The following is a 21,635-nucleotide window of genomic DNA, read 5'->3' as shown; positions in this document are numbered from 1 at the left end:
AGTCCCGCCCGAGGCGACGGCGTTTCCCACCACAGCGCTCCCCACGAGGTGGGTCCTCTGGAGCCGGGAGGCGCGCCCTTTCCCGAAGCGTCCGGGAGCGGCATCCAGGGACCGAGAGGTTGCCGCGTAACCCCTGCAGACCCCCGCCTGGCCTGTCGGGACCCTTCCAGTTGTCTTTGAGGGCTGGCAGGGAGCGGGCCTTAGAGCTCACCATCCGAGGCCCTTGAGAGTTTGGCCCCGTTGTCTGGAGGGGGGGGGGCTGCGCGTTGAGCCTGCGCTGCAACTACATAGATCCTAAAGTACTGGCTAAGTCTCGGCCGCTGTTGAAGTTGTTTCCACAGTTTCTACTGAAACATGCAGTACTACTATATTTGTTGGAAACATTTATATTGTACCTCTTAAACCAAAACTGCTTCCCACAATAGATTAAAAACAGCAGTACTGTAATGGATAAAATCTATATTAAATTATTAATACTAGGCAAGGTCAGCAAAGTTTCCTAGAATAAAATTGGAAAGGAGCAAAATGGCAGGTCTGTAGCTTTTTGCCTAGTCCTCCAGAAGTCAATGGACCCTCCCATCAGACAGAAGGCTGCTTGCCCCCTGACACTCCCCAGGGCTTATTCCAGCAGGCGGGCAGCAGAGAGGAGCTGCCCATCTGCAGGGTTCCTTCCTTGGTGGTGGTGGTGGTGGTGATGTGTGTGTGTGACCTTCTGTTTCCCATCCTGCGTTCCCAGCCAAGGTTTGATGTACAGCCTTAAGAATGCAGAGGAATCTGGGCTAAGCATAATGTGGCCTTGCCACAGAGGACCAAACAGAAGGGTGCCACCCTTGTGCCATGAGGGCTCCTGCAAGGGTCTGGCTGTCTCTCCCACCCCCCCACTTTTGGGGCTGGCCAGGGTGGTGGTGGTGGAAGTGGCTCCACTCTGTATGTGTTTCTTCCCAATAGGCTGTGCCCCATTGCTCCTCCCCTCTGCCCCTTCTCCGCCTTTGGGCTGGCCCCTCTCTGTGCCTCTTATAGCTGCTCTTTGCTTTCCATGAAAGCAGATCCGACGGGTACCGACTGCCAGGCCCTGCTGGGCTTCTTGGCCGTGCCCAGTCTGTGCCTGCTTCTGCCTCTCCTTTGTCCTATTAAATCTGACCCCCCATCTGAAATTTGTCCAGTTCCTATCTCACCCCCACCCCCTTCTTCTGAGCAGTTGTGAAGCCAGGAGGATTCAGGAGGCCATGCCTGGTTACCTACTGGCAGCTGCCATCCTCTTCTGGATGCAGGTGAGAAACTGTGGGGTTCCCTGGTGGGGGTCAGATCAGATTAACAGAGTTGGAAGGGACCTTATAGGTCATCTAATCCAACCCCCCCTCAACAGGAGACCCTACACCATTTCTGACAAATGGCAGTCCAATCTTTTCTTGAAACTCCCAATTGATGAAGCTCCCTCAACTTCTGAAGGCAACTTCTGTTCAATTGGTTGATTGTTCTCACTGTCAGAAAGTTCCTCCTCATTTCTAGGTTGAATCTCTCCTTGGTCAGTTTCCATCCATTATTCCTTGTCTGGCCTTCAGGTGCTTTGGAAAATAGCTTGACCCCCCTCCTCTCTGTGGCAGCCCCTCAAGTATTGGAACACTGTCTCCCCTGGTCCTTCTCTTCACTAGATTAGCCATGTCCGGTTCCTATAACCGTTCTTCATATGTTTTAGTCTCCAGTCCCCTAATCATCCTGGTTGCTCTCCTCTGCACTTTTTCTAGAGTCTCAACATCTTTTTTTATAGTGGGGTGACCAAAACTGGATGCAGTACTTCGGTGTGGTCTTACTAGGACTTTATAGAGTGGTATAAAAATAGAATATAATTTTTTATTGGCCAAGTGTAATTGGACACACAAGGAATCTGTCTTGGTGCATATGCTCTCAGTATACATAAAAGAAAAGATACGTTCATCAAGAATCATAAGGTACAACACTTAATGATAGTCATAGAGTACAAATAAGCAGTCAGGAAACAATATCAATATAAATTGTAAGGATACAAACAACAAAATTACAGTCATACAGTCATAAGTGGGAGGAGATGGGCGGTGGGAACGATGAGAAGATTAATAGTAGTGCAGACTTAGTAAATAGTTTGACAATGTTGAGGGAATTATTTGTTTATAGGTCCGGACCCCAAGCTCCTCTTCCCATGGCATGGCGTCCTGCGAATGGCCAAGCCTGCTGCGGAAGGACCAGGTTGGCAGTGGTGGTAGCTTTTCCACAAACATATGTTGCCACCTGGCTTGACTGGCATGACGATACACAGAGCAGCTCCTGGGGCGAAGAGCGACCTGCTCTCTGCCCCCTGCAGGAGACCCAGACAGGTGCCTGGCTGCATCTCCCTCTAGTGGTCATCAGTGGTATAGAAGCTTCTTGATTTCAAAAGTTACCCATTGCATTGTGACCACTGGGCTGGAACCACCGAGGAGAAGGCACTTGGGTGAGGTTTAAACCATCCTACACCAGCAGTTTTCAAACTTGGCCACTTTGGGACGTGTGGACTTCCACTCCATGCTGACTGGGGAATTCTGGGAAATGAAGTCCGCATTAAAGCGGCTAAGTCTGAAGAACACTAACCCCGCCCCCCAGGTGGAGGACTATAAGAGTGGCTGGGGTGCAGACGTGTCCTCGCCTTTGGCACTTCCTGGTTTTCTTGCTTTCCTCCCATCTGTGATGCCCCCAGGTGCCAGCTTCAGGCACCTCTGCTGACTGGGCCTCTCTCTTGCAGGGTTGGTTGTCAGGCAAGGAACAAGGCAAGTACCCCATTCCTCTTCTAAGGTCTCATCCAGTAAATGGGGGCAGGGGTGGTGCCCAGAGCATTGCTCCTGCCCTTGAAAAGAGCAGGTGGCAGACAAGGGGACCCCCGGCTCTCCCCTCACCCCTCTGCCAGAATCTCTGGGTGAAATCTCTGGCAGAAATGCCGCCCTGCCACCTGCGTGTTCAGAGCACGTGGAAAAGGGCTCAGTGGGAGGGGGAGGGGAGATCCGGCCCAGCTGGAGAAGAGGAGGGTCTACACCTGGCCCACCATCCTGGCTTTTTCCCAACCGGGGGAAAGGAAGGCTGTGCTTGGGGCTAAGGCAAGAGGCGAGGAGGGGCTCCGAAAGCTGGGGCAGCGTCTGACCCTCTTTGTCCCTTCCTCAGAGACGCCTTATATGCAACTGTACAAACGCAGTTCCTGCCAGCCCAGAGAGGTGCTGGTCAACATCCTCAAAGAACATCCCCAGGAGACTGCCGACTTCTTCAAGCCCTCCTGTGTAGTCCTGCAGCGATGTGCCGGCTGCTGCAATGACGACAGCTTGAAGTGCTTCGCTGTGACAAAGCGCTCCGTCAGTCTGCAGGTCAGGACAGCTCTGGGGGAGTCAGGTTGGTTCTCAGGGGCTGGGAAGAGCAGAACCCAGCCCAGCCTGGGACTGCTGCTGGAGTGCAACTGAACAGCTGCGTCTCTCCTTGGGTAGATGATGCGGTTGAACCCTAACACACAGAACTTGCGGATGGAATGGATGCACTTCACGGAGCACCTGACATGTAAATGCAGGTGAGGGAGGGGACCAACGAGCAGCCCTCCTGGGTGGCTAGTCAGCGGATGTGGGATGGGGAGAATTGCTGGAGGTGGAAGACGACAAGCAGCTCTTGACTGAAAACCCTCTCCCTTCCCCTCGCCTCCCGTTTTGCTTGCTTGCTTGCTTGCTTCCTCCCATCTTTTATTATTTTTACAAATAAGGTGGCGAACATATCCCTCCTCCTATTTTCTCCATCACAACAACCCTGTGAGGCGGGTTGGGCTGAGAGAGAGGGACTGGCCCAAAGTCACCTGGCTCCTTTTCCATACTGGGGCCCCTGAGCAAGGAAGGCTGCTGCAGAGGGCCGCTGAGCAGGAGGAGAGAGGTGGAGGGTGCAGATCTGTGCAGATTGGGGGGGGTGCCTCCTCTCCTCTCCTCCTCTCTCCTCCTCTACCTGGAGCCCCCAGCCCTGGGTCGGCTTCTGTGCCTGCTGGCCATGCAGAGTGCAAACAGGTTACTTCCTCTTTCCAGGCCTCGGATAGTGAACAGGACAAAGAACGGGAAGAGTCGGAAGCGCAAGAGGTACCTGGAGTGGGGCTGTGGGGGCTAACAGAGTTGTGAGGGACCTTGGAGATCTTCTAGTCCAATCCCTGGCTCAGCGGGTTGGGGCAGGAGGGCAGGGGCTGTCTCAGAGCTGCTTCTCCAAGATGGCTGCTTGAGCTGAACTCTTCTCTCTCCCCTTTGCAGGAGCCAAGCGGAAGGGGAGCCGAGAGCCAGACTCCCCTTTATCTGACCAGCCTTGGAGGTGGAAGGCTCTGGTCTGCAGAGGCCAGCTGGGGCGGCCCTGGGTCCCTGTTCTTTCTGGTGCTGGGAGTGGGTGGGTGGGTGGGAAAGGGAGGCATGTCCAACTTCTGGAGAAGTTGCTGTGTGTCTATGTGCCTCCCCCATGTTTTTTGAACTACAAAACACATCACTCCCAGCCAGCAGGGCCAGAACTAAGACCCAGCACAGCTTCCTTTTCAAACAACCCAACAACTGAGTTTGAATTTCTGGCACCTTTTTCTTACATCTGAAAGCCAAGTTTGACCCCCTATCTCCCTTAGGCTTTGCCATTCTCTCAGCTTCAATGGCTTTTAGTAACATTGTCCTTGTAATACACAATTTTTAAAATTAGAATTTAATCTCTCCCGGCTCCTCATCAGGGGATCTGGGGGAAAACATTTAGTTTCTTTTAAAGAATGCGGAATTATTTCTTTCGGCCCCGTCTGGACCTGCATGATTTTTACAGAGCCTTTGAATAAATGGAGTAAACTACAGGTGGCTTCCTTGCTTTACTCTCAATGTACAACAGGTGGCGCTGTTCTGTAAGGATTGCCAGTTTTTAAGCAACACCTGTCTCCTGATGTGTTCACCTCTGCAAGGCTTGAACCCAGAGCTGAGTTTGTGGACTTAGGAGGTAGTTTGCGATCCCAGCTTGTGGCTTCTGGCCGCAAAACCGCCACTCTGTTTCCCTGAAACCTGAGGGCACCTGGGGAGGCCGGAGCCAAGTCCTGACACCTGTCTGGGTGAGAAGCTTAGTACAAGAATTGGTAGGTGTGGCGGGACCCCCCCCCCCTTAGTGTCTGTCAACATGGCCACAATTTGATGGTGTGCTCAGCAGCCTGGAAAAGGGGCCGCTTGTTCCGTGAAGAGAAGCAACCTTGCGAGTGGCCTCACTTGACGGCCCTCCGGCTCCGGAAGGCCTACGTGTCCTTGAAAGGCAGCCAGGGCCCCAATCAGGCGGCAGTCCTGTCCCCAGCCAGCATCAAGTCTTAAAGTTGCCAAGTTTGGAGGCTCCTGCTCTGGCTGGAGAAGCCCACAAAGTTGCCATGTTTGGGGAGCCCTGGTTGAGTTCCCCTCCCCCCCTTTGCTGGCTGCTTAAATTAAGAGGGTTTCACATGGCTCCACCGAGGTGCATTATGTGCTGCAAAGCTTTCACGTGAGGGCCTGTGTGCATGTTTGAACATTGTACAGGTAGTCCTCGATTTACGACCCCAATGGTGACCAAAATTTCTGTTAAGTGAGACAGTTGTTACATGAGTTTGTTCCTTATGACCGTTCACTGTAGTTGATACATTAGTAACACCGTTGTTAAATGAATCCGCCTTCCCCATTGATGTTGCTCGTCAGAAGGTTGGAAAAGGGGATCACGTGACCTTAGGACACAGCAGCCGTCATAAGTATGAGCCAAGCCTCTGAATTTGGGGATGCCGCGAAGGTCGTAACTCTGAAAACCGGTCATAAGGCACTTTCTTCAACGCCGTTGTCGCTTTGAATGGCCTCCAAATGAAGCGTTGCAAGGGGAGAACTGCGGCGACTGCCGGTGGCTGCGGGGAGTCTGGACGGACTTCTGGGCTGCAACCGGAGGCGCCTGAAACCCGCCGGGACTTGATGGGCGGGAATGAGCGGAACTAACCGGGATCAGACAGATCTCCGTTTACTTGCTATCCCAGCAATAAAGGCGACGGCGCGGATGCAGCGAAACCCATTCAACTAAAAGACCAATCTGACCCCCCCGGCGGGTCCTCGAGTGCTGCCCCCTAGTGGCGCCTTCAGTTCCGTTTCCCACCATCGTCTCGGGAGGGGCGGGGCCGCTCAGTCGCAGCACTCTGCACCGGCTCAGAGGCCGCCCTCCGCTCTGGGGCAGGGCGAGGCGGGGGCGGAGGGGAGGGGAGAGGCGGGGGGCATTCCAGAGACGTGCGTCACGCGGGGAGCGCGGGGGCCGCCGGGAGTTGTAGTGCAGCGCCATCCCCGCTCCAGGTGCGCCCTCCGCTTCTCCCCGCGCGCCCATCCCCAGCCGGCCTCCGCATCGGGTGCCGTCCGAGGCCGCGGCGGTCCCCGACCCGATCGCCCAGGGGAAAGCCGGGACGGTTCCCGCGAAGCGGCTTCCGCCCGCAGCAGGCGTCGGCTCACCTGGGGGGGCGGGGTCTGCCGCGGGAGGCGGCGCGGACTGCAACTCCCAGGGTGCAGCGCGGACACCTGCGGGCGGGGCGGGGCTGTCCGGCGGCGGCGAGTCTAGCGGAGCCCGAGCGAGCGCCCCGCGGGAGGCAGAGGAGCGGCGGAGGGTCCCGGCGAGCGCGGCCGCAGCTCAGCTCCCCGCCGCAGGTCGGTGGCGGGCGGGCGGGCGGGCGGGGCGGGTCCCGGGTCCGGCTGCGGGGCTTCGCCGGGGCCGCCGCTGTCCGGCCGAGGAGCCCGCGGAGGGCGGGGGGCTGGCCGGGGGGGAGGGAGGCGCGGCCGGCGCCGCGCTCCTCGGGTGCCCGAGGCCCCGGCAGCCGCCGACTGAGCGGCCCCGTCGGGGGAGCCCGGCTGGAGACTCCGCTCCGCTCCTCTCCGGACGGGCCGGGCGAGGGAAGGCCGGCCGAAGCCCCTGAGCAGGTCCGGCGGGAGCTGGGTCTTCCCGGGGCGGAGGGCAGAGGGGTGGTCGCGGCCTTTCCGGGGCAGCCAGGATTGGGGCACCTGGCAAAGCCCCTCCCGCCTCCAGATGTGCCCGAGGGCAGGGCAGAGCCAGGGGGGTCGCCGAGGGTCCTTCTCTTGCAGCCGGACCTTGGGCTGAGAGCCAGGAGGTCACCCTCTCCGCTGATCACCCAGCCGGCAGCGCCCAGGCTAAACTTGTTCCCCGCCCCTTGCAGGTGGGCTCCAGACCCCACGCGGATCTCCCCCTGGAAGAAACTAGGTGGGAGGATGGGGAGGGCCTCCCCCCCCCCCCGAAGTCTGTAGGGAGCTGGATCCCACGCTGGCCCTTGCCTGGTGCAGCTGCCTCCATCTCTGCTTCTGAGGGGTGGGCCTGATTCTTCCCTTCTTGCTGATCCCCAGCATTCAGAGATACGCTGCTCCTGTTCAGGGAGGTTCCACTGCTCTCCTGGCCAGGGGCTGCTGCTGGCTGGCCCCTCCACAGCTGGCTCGGTCTTTCCAGCTCTCTAGGAGCCTTTGGGGTGTGGACACCCCTGATCTTCTGTCAAGGGGGGGGGCAGCTTGAAAGGGGATGAGTGAGCCAGCGAGGGAGAATGCAGTTCTGCTAAACCTGCCCTGCTTTATCGGGTGACCTTTTCAGCACGTCAGCCTGCAGCTATGCCAGGCTCTTTGTGTGGCAGACTCTGCTGTTTGTCTGTCTGCCTGCCTGTCCCTGGGTGGGAAGTCTTTGGGGTGGAGCAGGTTCCTTTCCTCAGGCCCACAGCCACGCAAGCTGCCTGGCTGCTTCCTGCATTGGTGGCCACTGGCTGTGACAATTGGCATTCTGGGCACATTCTGGGCAAGCTGCTAGCTGGCCTCTGGAGCAGGCAGACTGCTGTTGGGAAAAAGTCCCTGACCCAGGCCCTAAGTGCCTTGCTGATGTCCTGGGCCAGTGCGTTCTTGGTCTCCCAAAATCTCAAGCTTCGGTGGTCCTCGTTTGCTCTGTCAGCCAGAACCTACTGAGATCAGGTGTATGTTACCCATAGCTCCCTGGATATTCCTGAACTGCAGATCCCAGGCCGTTGTTCCTGTGTGTTGGGGCTGGAACATTTGGAGGGCTACACATCCCTGGCACTGTTGGGCTCCTGCAGCAATCTTCTGGGCCAGCTGTTGAGGCAAAGAGCTGCTCAGATAGAATGAAATGAAACCTATTAACCTTTTGGATAAAATGGATCTGTGATGGGTTTTGCTCTGTTCCGGTGCAATTATAATGTGGAGGAAACAAACACCAAGTGCAGATATTTGGCTATTTATTTACTGCTGTTTACCTCCTGCTTTCTAATAAACAGGTCATCAGTGGCTTACAGGGGTGATTAATGCTGACCAGCTAAGAGAGGACTCCAGATTCTGCTTCAAATCCTAAGGGGTAGCACCAGCCCTGATGGAGCAGAACTGTTTGCCCCTTTAGAATAAGCAAAGTCTCCATCTGAGATGTCAAGACAGACTATGGAAATTGAGCCATTTAACCTTTTAAAAATGGATTTAAGTGTAACAACTCTGTATGATTGCTCACAAATGCTGGGCACCTTGAACTGACGTTCTTGGGTTGTTTCTTGGTCCAGGAGAAAAAAGAAAGGAAGATATTGTATTAATACATAAAGTCAATAATGGATTAGGGAAAAATGTGGTTGGGTAGCTTAATAGATGGCTTTTGTCTTCCCTGTAAAATACGATAAATGAAAAATTGCTGTTGCAATGTTACACAATGCTTCCTACTCAGAGTAAACTGGGTCGGAGATCTCAGCTGCTCTGCTGTTTTGTCAAGTTGGTGCCAACTGGAACCTGTTTGGGCTGGTGGGGGATATTAATCTAACTCCCCCTCAACCACTTTAAGATGGGGGCACTTCAGCTCCCAGAATCCCTCAGCCAGCGGGCCAGGGAACTCTGGGAGTTGAAGTCCACCTGTCTTAAAGTGACTGATGTTGAGAAACACCCGTCTAACCAGTTGTGCTGGGCCTGGTTGGGAAAAACTGGGATGGGCCCTGCAACCATCCCGTGCAGATGCAGAGAGAACATGTCACATGGGAGAAAAAGTCCTTTTTTTCCTTGCTCTGTTTGAGAAGTCAGGATTAAAAGGGACTCGTTTTAGCTTCTTCCAGGCTGGAGCAGCTTAAGATCATTTAAGGTCGCTTGGCAACTGGCAGGTATTGACACTGGTTGCCGTGTTCCAGGTCACATAAAGTCAATGGGGGAGCCAGATTCACTTAACCGTCTGACTAACTTAACAGTGGCAGTTATTCACTTAACGACTGGTAGGAAAGATTATAAAGTGGGGCAAAACTCACTTAACAGCTGTCTTGCTTAGCAGCAGAAATTCTGGGCTCCATTGCAGTTGTAAGTCGAGGACTCCCTGCATGGAGTTTTCTGCTCACAGTCTTTTGTGCCTCCTTCCGAGGAAGACCAGCAGAAGTGCGTAGACTGGCCTTTCCCGGCCTAGTGCCATCCAGCTGTGCTGGACCAGCTCCCATCATCAGCCCAAGTGGTGGTTGACTGGGAGGGGGGTCCCGTCAGAAAGACCGTGGCCCCACCCTGCTGCAAGACTGGCAGGACTCCACAGCGGTTGAATGTAAGGGAGAGATTTTTGTTTTTAATCTGTATCCTCTGTATCCTTCCTTTATGATGTTTACAAACAACTCAAGGCAGCAAACACAGCCTTCCTCCTCCTCCTCCTATTTGCCCCACAACAACAACCCTGCAAGGTGGGTTAGGCTGAGAGAGAGTAAATGGCCCAAATTGGCTTTCATGGCTAAGGGGAACTTGAACTCATGGCCTCCCACTTTCTAGCCTGATGCCTTAACCGCTAGACTTGAAGTGGCTGCAGATGCTGAGACAGGTGCTCCTTATTGGTTCCACAAACCAGGTGAATTCTGCTCATGCTCAGAAATTCCTTCTTGTTTACTCTTTCTCCAGAGCAGGAACTCCAGACTTGCAAGATTCTTACAATAAAAGCAGAGTTAGTCCTCACGGTTTTGGTTTCCTGCCTGGACTAGCTCAAACATCTGACGTCAGCCTTTGCGAGCCTGGGAGCGTTCCCCGCCTCTGCTTCCCAGAGAATTAGGGGAGAGGGTCCCTCCTGAATCCCATCCCTCCTTTGGATTCGGATTTCTCTTTATTTTTCTTTGGTCACCTTCTCCCCAAGGTTATTCTCACAGCCCATTACAGGGCTGGAGAAATGCTTGCTAAGCCATGGGTTCTTTAAAATGTATTTTTTTGGGGCGGGGCTCTGTTTTACATTGCAGCCCTTTATTAAAAGTTTCGAGCAGGGCTGTCCAACTTTGACAACATTTAGACCTGTGGACTGCTAACTCCCAGAATTCCCCAGCCAGGAAAACTGGCTGGGGAATTCTGGGAATTGAAGTCCACAGGTCTTAAAGTTGACACAGATACCCCTGGCTTAGAAATTCCTCGCTTTGTCTTCAGTTGTTGAGAGCAAAAAGTGGAAAAGAGTCTCCTGGCTTGCAGTTGAATATGGCACCTTAAAGTAATCTGAACTCAAAGCTTTGGGGGTCCCTCTTTCAGCCACAGCCCCCTCCTTCAAAATGAGAATGCCTCTGAGCATGAGCAGAAAGCTTTTGCCTTCCTGCTTGGTGATCCCGGGCTTGAGATCTTGAGAAAAGTGCCATCGTTCACCGGGATGACTGTTCCAGGTCTGCCAAGGTGAACACTTTGGGGAGCTGCAGCTGGGCGAGGCGGAGGGTGCACGGGGGGCTCCACCTGGCCCCCCCTGCCCTGCAGCCTCGTGCGCTGCATCCCTGCTGGGGATCCGGGCCCTTTAGAGAGCGCGTATTTTTGGCAAGGGCAAAGGGTTGGCGCCTGCCCCGCAGGGCTGGGTTGAGGCTGGCATGTCTGGGTTGGCAGGGTGACAGCACGTCACCCTCTGTGCCTCGCGAGGGTGGATTGCATCCTGCATGCAAATCAGGGTAAATATTTTTAGTCTTTGCTCTCGTTTCCAAGGGGGTAATTGGAAGCTTGACCAGAGGGTGACCTGGGCTTGAATGCACTTACTTGGTCATATCCCTTGTGAAGTCGGCCGGTTGCAAGAATTCCATGGGGTGAAGTCACTGGGGAGTCGAGCTTGATGCTGGGTGATTTACAATCCATCTGTGTTATTTCCTTATTAACAATGTGGGGTTTGTTTGCTTCCCTGTGTCTGGTTTTGCTTCCCAGCCTCGTTGGGAGACGTGGCATCCTGGGTGGCCTCCCATCCGATGCCTAAACAATTTTTCTCAGCTCAGGCGACTCAGAGCAGCTCGGAGCTTCCAGGGGCACCTTAAATGGGTTGATTGGCAGCCCAGTCCAGTCTATTTGTGGTTAGAAGGAAGCAGCTTCCTTCCTTCAGACGTTTCCTGAAAAGCAGCTCTGTCTACGGAGGTTTATAGGGGTCTTTGGGGCGGGGCTAAGGAGACCCAAGCCCCTTGTGAGCAGGGGTGGGGATGGAGAGGATGCAGTCCTGCTTTACTTTTTCCCTGAGTTGGAAAGAAACGTAAGCTGAGAAAATTGAGAAAGAAAGACGTGGGAAGCTTAAGGATTGTAGGAGGCAAACTCCCTTGCAACAGTGACTCCGTCTTGGGAATGCAGAGGCGTTGAGGAGGGACAGAAACCACCTTTTCTAGGAACAGGACTGGGAGAAGGCAGGGATGGGGCGAGGATAAAGGCCCCCCTGAAAGGGGCTTTGCTGGGTTCCCTGGATGGAGGAATGGAAGTCAGATGCATTTTTCTCCTTGCTTAATTGGATTCCTGGTGTCATTTTTTTCAAAATTGGCTCTAAAAAGGCTGCTTTGATCACTGACGGAAGTAGCAAGGGAGTTCACTCCTGCCTCTTTGCTTGTCATGACTTTGGCCCCTTCCTGAGGACTAGAACCCTGTTCAAGCCTGAAGCTAAGGCCCCAGAACCATCCTGGAAGCCAGCAAGAGGCTTGTTTTGGGGAGCTATTTACTTCCCAGCTAGCCTGGCACCTGGCCCCTGGCCCAGGAAGAGGCCACACTGGTGGGGGAATCCTGGGGCTCCTCCGCTTTTGGCTCCACCTACCCTCTGGCACTCGGCTGGGCTCCCCAGGAGCTTTGTGATGGCGCAGCTCTTCCAGGTCTTGCCAGCCTTGCCCAAGAGGCTGGATCAAGAGCTCTGCTTGGTTCTCGGCCCCTCCCTGGAAAAGCTGCACCGGTGCCAACTTGCAAGCAGGAGACGGGGAAGGCTGATTCCTTGGCAGCTGCAGAGCTGTCCTGGGCAGGGCAGGGGTGCCAGGAGTAGGCATGGAGATGCCACCCTGGGGCAGGGCAGCAAAGGGACGTTGGATGCCATTTACGGAGATGCTTCCTCTTCCCAGGTCGCTGAGACCCTCGGAGTGCTGCTAGCTGCCAGTGTGGAAGCCCAAGTCGCTCGCCATGGCCAACCAAGACCTTGCCAGCGCTCAGGAGCTCCTGGATCTCACCTTCCAATGTGAGTCGAGGGGAGGCAGAAGAACAGGCATGGGCTGAGAGAAAGAGAGAGAGAGAGAATTGGAAGGGGCCACACTGGGCAGCTCCCGCTTGGACCCCCCCCTCCCTCCACCACCTTTATTCTTCCAAGAAAGCCGAGTTTGATCTCCACGTGGAAGGCCTCTCCAAGCCCAAATTTGACAGCAGCAGGTTTCCTAAATCATCCATAATCAGCCTTTGTCAACCTTGGCGGCTTTATGATGGGTGGACTTCAACTCCCAGAATTCCCCAGCGGGCTAGGTTGAGACCCACTGATCCCTATATTCTAGAGCAGAAGTCCCTCGGTCCCCACACAGACGGTAGGGCTGCAGCTGCAGAAGGCGGCACTTTCCCTTCCTTCCAGGCCCACCTGGAAGGCTGTGTTGGTGACCTCTTTGTGCCTGAGATGGCCACTAGGAGCGTGGGACCCTGAATAGCAAGAGCCCTTACATACCACTTCACAATGCTTTGCAGCCCTCTCTAAGCGGTTTACAGAGTCAGCCTCTTGCCCCCAACAATCTGGGTCCTCATTTTACTCACCTCGGAAGGATGGAGGGCTGAGTCAATCTTGAGGCGGTCAGGATTGAACTCCTGACAGCGGGCAGAGTCAGCCTGAAATGCCGCACTCTAACTACGGCGCCACCAGGGTTCAGTGGTCAGAATGCAATAGTTGAACCTGAATTTCTTTGCATTCCTCTCTGGTTGGGGGAGGGGGCTGTGGAACGATGGGCAAGCACAATCTCTCAGAAGAAGAGAAGAAATGGCTCGGTTGGAGTTTGCAGCGGCAGACTGAAATGTGAACGAAAGAGCTTGTGTGTGTGTGTGTGTGTGTGTAGGGAGCCTGTGTTGTGTACATGCAGATAGATGAGTGATGGTTATAATTGTTGGTTAAACGGCCCCTTGTTGCTCTGAGTGTCTCTGGGGCGGATGGTCGCATTCCCCAAAGGGTTCCTCTGCCCCCTTCCAGAGGGGCCCTGATCCATTGCTTTGCAGAGATCCCCGTTGTTTGGCTGTGCCTACTGGGGATGAGGGGGACTGTAGTCCAGCTTCTTGGCTGGAAACCCTTACCCCAAGCTGTGTAGATTCCCATGGAGGGCGTATGCCAAGGTTTATCTTGGCAAAAGAGGGGTGGAGAGCAGGTGTCCCTGCATTCAATGGGGACATGATGTGGCTAGGAAGTAGCCAACTGGCTCATGTCTGGTAATTTCAATGCAAATGTAGTATAGATATGCAGGGTATTTACACCTGATCAGCTTCCTTCTTTAAAGTGCAAATACTGTTAGGAAGCCAGGGATGCTTCCTCACAATCAAGAGCCTCTGAAGAGTCCAGCTGTTGCACCAGGCCACTGGCTGGGCCCTCTCCATTTTCTCACAGTGGTCAGGGAGACGCCCCCTTCTTGAGAAAACCCCAGGTGAACAGTTTCACCCCCACCCCATCACCTGCCATCTCATTTCCTTGGCTCCTGCCATTCTGCTAGCTGGGGAATTCTGGGAGCTGAAGTCCACATGTCCAAAAGGGGCCAAGGTTGGAGACCTCTGAGCTAGGGCCGGTTTGGGCTAAAGCCGGGGCTGTTTGTCTTAATTTTGAGAGGCAGAAAAAGACCCCCTTGTGGGAGCATCTTGCTAAGGACAGGGCCTTGGGCTAACCTCCCATCTCCCGCTTCTTGCCTTCGACTTTGATTCCCATCATCCTATATGGCCAAGGATAATGGGTGTTGAGGTCTACCACACTCAGAGGTTGTTCTTAAAGTTCTCAGGGGGGGAGCCCTGCCCCTCCTCACCTGCTGTTCTTCCCCACAGCCCTGGCTTGCAAGCACATGGACCTCAAGCAGCTGGAGCTGGACACGGCCGCAGCCAAAGTGGACGAGCTCTCCAAGCAGCTGGAGTCGCTCTGGACGGACCATCCCGGGCCACCCGCCCTGCCATCCCTGGTGAGGCAGAGGAGGAGAGGCCAGGGCCACCCTGGGGTTGTGTGGGGCCTGCCAGGCTGCTCAAGGGGGCTCCATTAAGCGGTTCCAGGGTAATTGGGCGCTGCTCTGCCGTCTTGGGAGGCGAACTGGGGATGTTATTCATGGGAAACTGCAGCTCTGACACTCGGCAGCCTTTGGTGCCAAGCAATTTTGGGGGAGGGGCTGAGCCTTTCTCTGGAGGGTGGCCAGGCTGCTCCCTGGATCTGCTCCAGAGGTTCTGGGGCAGAGAAGTTGGAAACCAAGCCCTCCCGAGGGTGTCCCAATCCCTCCTTTCCTCCTTCGAATAAACAGACATGTCCTTTCATGTTGGAAGATGGTGATTTGGGGATTGGGCCCTCCCTACCGCAGGGAGATGGCAGCGATCCTTGGCAAAGCCCCCGCTTTAGGCGGAGGCTGCCTTTCCTCTGCCTGGAAGGAAAGATGGCTGATTCTCCCCCCACTTCGCTTGGCAGATGGCTGACAGGTACAGCTCCATCTCTTCTCCGGACCTGCTGAAGATGGACACCCGGGCCGCCTCTCCCCTGCACCTGCGAAAGAGCCCCACCTGGGACCTCGTGGAGCCCAGTGGCCCCCCCAGCTTGTCCCCCTACAGCTCCTCGCCCAGCCAGCTTCTGGCCCCCAAGCCCACCCTGGGACGCCCCTCCTCCCCACGGCCTTCCTTCTTCCTGCAGTCGGATGTGGACTGGAGCCCCACAGCACCCTCCAGGCCCAAAGTCATGGCCGTCCCTTACGAGGGCCTGTCAGGCCCCGGGGCCCATGGTGGGTCCCCTCGCTGCCTCCGGCCTGCCGGCCTTCCTGAGCGCCAATTTGACTACCGGCCATTTGCTGCCACCGGTGGGTGGGGGGGCCGGGCTGGTTCTCCGCGGCTGCCTGGAGAAAGCTCCATGTCCCAGGCCTTCTTCCCAGAGCGAGGGCCCTCTCCGCGCCCCCCTCTCCCGCCCCCCTACGAGAACCACAGCCTGTATCCTTCGGCGCCAGGCTCCTTCTGGGCACAAGGTAAGTGCGTGCCAGACCTGTTTGGCCCTTTGATTGTTTAGGTGCCCTGCAGCTGCATAGCACCTGGATTGCAACCCAGGTTCAATCTCTCCCAAGTGTTTAAGAGGCTAATTATGGACTGCATTCAGGGCGCAGAGAGGGGTGTGTCGGCTGAAGGGGGTTGGGATGTGCTCTCCCAAGGAACCCGACCTTTGAATATCAAGTTTCCAGCTCTTAGGCGGCTGCCGAGACGTGTTTGGGCAAGGCTAGATGGATGCTGGGGGCCACCTTGGCTCAGCCAGATTTCTGGTGGGAGGGAGGGGGGAGCCAGTGTTCCTTTCATGTCCCGTTCACTTCTTTGTGCTGCTGAAAGAGGAACGGAACAGCAAAGGGAAACGAGAGGAGAAGAAATCCGAACAAAGGGAACATCTGCAGAATTTCTGCAGAACAGAACATCCCTCCCCCCCCCATATCTCTGTTTTTAATTTGGGCGTTTCAAAAGATAAAAGTCTTGCCTTTTAAAAAGCAATAGCAGAATTTAAGTTGAGAGCTTGTGCAAAACGGCCCTTCCCTCCTGGGGATCTCTAGTTGGACTGGGTGCAGCCCCCCCCCCCCAAGCAGCAGGTGCTGGGAGTTGTAGTCCTGCAACGTCTGGAGGGCTCTAGGTGCTGGAGCTGCCCTAGAAGAAAAGGAGGCGAGCAGAGCTGGCAGAGTAAAACGAGGCCACCTTTTTCTCCAAGAAGCTGTTCAGGCACCCCCCAAAATCTGGCCTCTGCTGCATCTGGCCAAGAGCGTCCCCCAAAGGCTGGTGTGGCTTTTCCCCTTGTCCGGGACGGAGGCACCTGGAGCACTTCTGATGCCCTCCTGGCTGTTTCTTTTCTGCAGACGACCTGGTGATGCGCAGGAGAGCGCCAAAAAGCTGGAACGAATCGGATCTGGATGTGGCCTATGAAAAGAAGGCGCCGCACCCTGTTGGCTACGAGCGTGAGTCTGCCGTGGTGGGGTGGGGGTGGGATTCCCTGAACAGACCTGGCACTCATAGGGGGCACATGCCAGAGGGTGGCTGCCCCAACAGAATGCTCTCCAATGCCCACTGGCAGGTTTTCCCAGAGGATCCTGGAGCAAGATCTGGATTCCCCCTGGTAGATCCCAGTCCCAGGGGGTTGGTGCCTCGTGTGTCAGAGGGATCCCGCTGAGCGAGGGTCCCTCAGAGGCCGTTCCCCATGTCGGTGCCTGTGACTGGGGACAACTGCTGGGCACAGGAGAGATCCCCGGCAGAGGGAGGGGCCAGACAGGGACTTGGTCCCACTGACGATGGGCTTCCCCCCAGGTGTGGATCCGCACGCAAGCCTTCGCCAGAACGCGGCTGGGCTGCCCCTGGCTCCCTGGAAGGAGTCCAGCCTGGATGGGGGCTGGCCAGGCAAGGTCAGTGTCCCTGCTGGAGGCCCTTTGGCGGCTTCAGAGACAGCAGCTGGTGGACAGGAGGAGGAGGAGGGATGGAGGGTGGCAAGTGACCCTCTCTTTTGGCTTCCCTCCCCCTTCAGGAGGAACATTATGGGATGAACAGCGCCACCTTGCCCAGGAATTACAAGGTCTCGGCCCTGGCCGGCGAGAGGCACCCGGACAGCTCCTTCCGCCGCTCCCTGGGTGCCAACCAGGCCGGCACCCTGCCCCGCAACTGGCAGCCCATCTCCCGCATCCCCATCCCCCCGCCTGCCCCGCAGGGCGGCAGCCTCCCCAGGCGCCACAAGCCACTGCCCCTCTCCATGATCTTCCGGCTGCAGAATGCCTTCTGGGAGTCGGGCGCGGCAGGTGGCAAACTCGGGCTGCCCCCGGGGCCGGTGGGGTCGCCGTTGGCCCTGCGCTCCTTGCAGAAGCTGCTGCTGCAACAGCCGGCCGTTCCAGCGCAGCCCCCCCTCCGGACGGTGCAGCCTGGCAGCGAAGGTGAGTGGCGCTGGAGGGAGGAGGCAGTGGGCAAGGCTCCCTGGTGCCACAGCTGGAGGCCCCCCGTGGGTGAATGCAAGTCAGCTGGTAACCCCGTGGTAAATACTAGTTGTCCTCGACTTAACAACAGTTCATTTAATGACCATTTAAAGTTACAGTGGCACTGAAAAATTTTTCACACTTATGACCATTGCATAATCCTGGTCACATGATCAAAATTCAAATGCTTGGCAACTGGCATGTACTTATGCCGGTTGCAGTGTCCCAGGGTTATGCGATCCCCTTTTGCAACCTTCTGTCAAGCAAAGTCAACAGGGAAGCCAGATTCACTTAACCACTGTGTTACTGCAGTGATTCGCTTAACAACTGTGGCAAGAAAGGTTGTAAAGTGAGGTGTGGCTCACTTCAAAACTCTCTTGGTTAGCAACAGAAATTTTCTGGTCATAAGTCGAGGACTAGCCATACACGAATGCTTTTGCTGAAGGCTTTCCCCCCTCTAGGCAACGCCAGCCCCAGAGCGCCAGTGGTGCCAGCTGAGCACATCGTGCCCATCGTCCTGACCCCGAGCGAAGCGGAGCCTGAGCTGGAGAGCCTCTTGCCAGGCAGTGAGCCGGCCGAGATGGACGACCTGGCCCGGCCCCTCAGCCCCACCCGGCTGCAGCCAGTCCTCCCACCCGAGGCCCAGAAGGTGCCCGAGTTTGAGGAAGTGGCCCGGGTGCTGGCAGAGATGCCTCGGCCCCTGAAGCGCCGGGGGTCCATGGAGCAGAACCCCAGCCCGGCCCTGCTGCCCCCCCACAAGAAGCAGTACCAGCAGATCATCAGCCGCCTGTTCCACCACCAGCCCCGCAAGGAGGCGGCTGCTCCCACGGGGGACCCCCCCTCTCAGCAGGACCTCTCGCCCATCACTGAGGCTGCGGAGCAGAAGGGGGGCCCGGGCACCCCAACCGCCACCCCTGCCATGACCCCTCCGCCAGCACCAGAGAGTCCGGCCACTCTCTCTCCAATGGCCAGCCCGGTAAGTGCAGGGTTTGGCGGCTGTTTTGCCCAATTCCCTGAGGATGAGCGCCCCCCCCTCCGGAGGTGTGACCAGCTGGCAACCACAGCAGACAAGACCCTTTGCAACCCTGAAGGCTGTTCCTCCTTGCTTGGGACTCTGGTGCTCTGTAAAGAGGAGGCCGAGGGGAATGGCTCCACCCAAAACATCTGTCTGGACTGAGGGGCCTCAACCTGCCCTAGCTGGGCTGTTCTGGTGCTCCTCACAAGCTTAGCAAAATGCTCCCTTTTGAGTTGCCCTTTGGCGATTCTGCGCAGCTGTGTGGCCCCCCCACCTCGAAGGGTCCAGGAGCCCCTGGAAGGAGGGCAGCTCATTTGGTTGAGGAGGGGGCATAGGGTGCCCATTGAGGCTCCTTCCTCCTCCTGGCTTGGGAAGGGACTCCCAGGGGCCGATAGCGGGAAACGGGAGTTTGTGTGTGGAGGGGGGTTTGCTTTAATTGCTCCTTGGGCTGCTCTGCAGGAGAAGCGTTCGGTGCTGCGCAAGGTCTCTTCCCCCCGGAAACGGACGACCAAGAAAGCGCGGCTCAACCCCTTGGTGCTGCTGCTGGACACGGCCCTGACTGGAGAGCTGGAGGTGGTCAAGGAGGCCGTGAAGGAGGTGAGCTGGTGCCTGGCAGCCCTTGGATGGGGCACCTTCCCCTGACTGAACATCAGGGTGAAATCCAGCAGGTTCTGACAGGTTCTGGAGAACCGGTAGCAGAAATTTTGAGCAGTTTGGAGAACCGGCAAATGCCACCTCTGGCTGGCCCCAGGGTGGGGAGGGAGTGGGGATTTTGCAGTATCCTTCCCCTGCCACGCCCACCAAGCCACGCCCACAGAACCGGTAGTAAAAGAATTTGGATTTCACCACTGCTGAAGGTGCCCTGCGGTGGTTGTTACGGCGTGGGGTTGGTGTTCTCTCTCTAAGCAAAGAGCAGCTGTGCGAGGCAGTTGGACTCAGAAACTGCGACTCCTGCAGAGAGAGAATCCAGAGCAATGAGCTGGGATAAAAGGGGATTCGTAGAAGGAAGTGAAGCTCCGTTGCTGGACTGACCGGGGGGGGGGGGGGGAGTCTTTGGTGCTCTCTGAGCTTGGCGGTTTCCTTGCAGGCATTTCATTAGCAGACTGGGTCACATCCTCACTGCAAGCAATCCACCAAGCTCAGAGCACCAAGAACTCTGCAATAGAGGGGGTGGGGGTGGGGGTGGGGGTGGGCTGGGCTAATGAACTGATGCGGGGGGGAGGTACAGCCAGACTGGGTTTCTGGGTAAATCTGTCCCATGAGTTGGTGTGGCCATTCTGCAACCCAGTATGTTCAGCCTTGGATGGCTCTCTGCCCCTTTCCTGCCCTAGCTGAATGACCCGAGCCAGCCGAATGACGAGGGCATCACCGCCCTGCACAATGCCATCTGTGGAGCCAACTACAGCATTGTGGACTTCCTGATCAACATTGGGGCCAACGTCAATTCTCCAGACAGCCACGGCTGGTGAGTCCCGGGGACGGGATGAGGAGTAGGAAGGGTGGTGGCCTCTGCGAAGCTTCCTGCCTGTGGGGAGGGGAGCACCCTGTGTGGCCGTTGCCCAGACACGATGCAGGCCTTCCCTGAGCTGGCCGCCTCCTCCCTTCCAGGACCCCCCTGCACTGTGCAGCTTCTTGCAATGACACTGCCATCTGCATCGCTCTGGTGAAGCATGGGGCCGCCATCTTTGCCACCACGTTCAGCGACGGGAGCCTGGCCATCGAGAAGTGCGACCCATATCGAGAAGGCTACAACGAGTGCTTCAGCTACCTGGCAGGTGAGGGAGAGGAAGGCCGGCTGGCTGGGAACCCAGGAAGGCAGGAAAGTCCTGGCAGCCCTTCGATTTTGCTCAGTGGCACCAAGCAGGTCCCGCTTGGCGAACTCCCTCATTTCTCAGGTGGCACCGACTGGCGCCACGGACGTTTCTGGGGCACTGAAGCCCGGAGGCTGACTGCTTTCTGATTGTTTGCCATGTGTGGGGGGGTGTCTCTCTTGCCACAGACGTGGAGCAGAACATGGGGCTGATGAATAATGGGGTGGTCTACGCCCTGTGGGACTACAGTGCTGAATTCAGCGACGAGCTCTCCTTCCGCGAGGGCGAGCCGGTCACCGTGCTGCGCCGGGATGGCCAGGAGGAGCTGGACTGGTGGTGGGCCTCTCTTTATGGCCAGGAGGGCTATGTGCCCAAAAATTACTTTGGGGTGAGTTTTGAAGACGGGGAGGTTTGTCCCGGGGGAGCCCAGGCCAGAGGCAGCCCGGGACCAGAGGGTAGAGCAGGCAGGGTCTGTGTGTCCTGCTTTCCAGCCACGTGGGGCTGCCGGCTTTGTCAGTCGTGGCCTTTCTTGCTCCTCACGGCCCCCTTCCTTCCTCAGCTGTTCCCCAGAGTGAGGCCCCAGCAACAGAAGACGTAAAGCTCCAGCGAGGCTGTCGGTGGGGGAGAGCGGGAGCCCGATGGTGGGACTCGCATCCGTGCCCGTGGAGAGACCCAGGGGAGGGTCCCTTTCCCTGCTTCTGCTGGCCACCCTCTGCTTTCAGAAGAGCGTAAACGGAGGGGGAGGGGTGGCATTCAACCCTTCCACACTATCCCCCTCCTCCTGTCGCCTTTCTTGCTTCTCTATGTGAATCCCACTCCCCAGCTGGGAGGAGAGCTTTGTGTCTTCCACAACAGCCAATGCAGCGATGCGCCCCTTCCCCAAAGGCTGACCAGGGAAATTGGTGCAGTGCATCTGGGGCTTGGCTGCACTGGGGGGGCTCGGCTTCCAGTTCTCCTCTGCCCCAGTTTTGCTGACTTTCCTCTGGAGCCCCCAGCAGAGTTTGCCTTCGGTGGAAACTCCTGCCTCCCGGACTTCATCCTTGGGGTCACTGTGGTGCTGCTGCCCTCAACTCACAGTTGGTGGGACTTTCAACATCTTTTTTTTTTTCCCTCACCAACCCGGTGAAGAAAGAAGAAAGATGGGGCACCCCCTGGCTCTTTCTGTGCCTTCTTCTTGGGCATCTGGAGAAAGAGTGAACTGCTGTGCAAGGACAGAGTGCAGAAGGGGGGGGCACAGCCCCCAGGAGTTGAACTAAAAGCCATGGGCTCTGTAGTCTACACTTCATTTTAAATGGGCTATCCTCAACTCCAGAAGTTCTTTCTCAAAAATTCTCACTGCACTCAAGACACGTACGGCTGACAAGTACCCCATCATTTTGAAATGAGTTAAGTGATCCCAAGTTGTCACCTC

The 21,635-nt window shown here is 56.5% G+C and overlaps 2 protein-coding genes across 3 annotated transcripts; both read left to right on the top strand.

The window, feature by feature from the left end:
- Nucleotides 1-354: 354 nt before the first annotated feature.
- LOC139321307 (snake venom vascular endothelial growth factor toxin-like) lies at nt 355-4,335 on the top strand. The gene is made up of 6 exons (XM_070949978.1): nt 355-359; nt 949-1,097; nt 3,169-3,365; nt 3,483-3,562; nt 4,059-4,109; nt 4,275-4,335. The coding sequence occupies exons 1-6, from the start codon at nt 355-357 to the stop codon at nt 4,318-4,320; spliced, it is 528 nt and encodes a 175-aa protein (XP_070806079.1). The 3' UTR covers nt 4,321-4,335.
- Nucleotides 4,336-6,629: 2,294 nt separating this feature from the next.
- Nucleotides 6,630-21,293, top strand: PPP1R13L (protein phosphatase 1 regulatory subunit 13 like). Of its 2 annotated transcripts, none has more exons than XM_070949724.1 (13): nt 6,630-6,671; nt 12,341-12,453; nt 14,271-14,401; nt 14,893-15,436; nt 16,301-16,399; nt 16,746-16,840; nt 16,960-17,359; nt 17,860-18,374; nt 18,873-19,010; nt 19,745-19,878; nt 20,022-20,188; nt 20,413-20,612; nt 20,784-21,293. In XM_070949724.1, the coding sequence occupies exons 2-13, from the start codon at nt 12,399-12,401 to the stop codon at nt 20,820-20,822; spliced, it is 2,517 nt and encodes an 838-aa protein (XP_070805825.1). In that variant the 5' UTR covers nt 6,630-6,671; nt 12,341-12,398; the 3' UTR covers nt 20,823-21,293. The 2 variants fall into 2 exon arrangements, with proteins under 2 accessions (XP_070805825.1, XP_070805824.1); XM_070949723.1 differs by lacking the exon at nt 6,630-6,671 and adding an exon at nt 7,140-7,195.
- Nucleotides 21,294-21,635: the final 342 nt, after the last annotated feature.

Source organism: Pituophis catenifer, unplaced genomic scaffold (genome assembly GCF_029215685.1).
Source record: "Pituophis catenifer annectens isolate HBS135680 unplaced genomic scaffold, rPitCat1.0.hap2 SCAF_9, whole genome shotgun sequence".
Classification (NCBI taxonomy): domain Eukaryota; kingdom Metazoa; phylum Chordata; class Lepidosauria; order Squamata; family Colubridae; genus Pituophis; species Pituophis catenifer.
The sequence above is the reverse complement of the archived record's forward strand: the minus strand, read 5'-3'. Positions and strand labels throughout refer to the sequence as shown.

Coding starts and splice junctions, on each gene's coding strand:
- LOC139321307 (XM_070949978.1), top strand. Junction 3,563..4,058: donor CACCTGACATGTAAATGCAG/GTGAGGGAGGGG, acceptor TCCTCTTTCCAG/GCCTCGGATAGTGAACAGGA. Junction 4,110..4,274: donor AAGAGTCGGAAGCGCAAGAG/GTACCTGGAGTG, acceptor TCCCCTTTGCAG/GAGCCAAGCGGAAGGGGAGC.
- PPP1R13L (XM_070949724.1), top strand. CDS start 12,399: ATGGCCAACCAAGACCTTGCCAGCGCTCAGGAGCTCCTGGATCTCACC. Junction 15,437..16,300: donor AGGCTCCTTCTGGGCACAAG/GTAAGTGCGTGC, acceptor TCTTTTCTGCAG/ACGACCTGGTGATGCGCAGG. Junction 17,360..17,859: donor GGTGCAGCCTGGCAGCGAAG/GTGAGTGGCGCT, acceptor TCCCCCCTCTAG/GCAACGCCAGCCCCAGAGCG.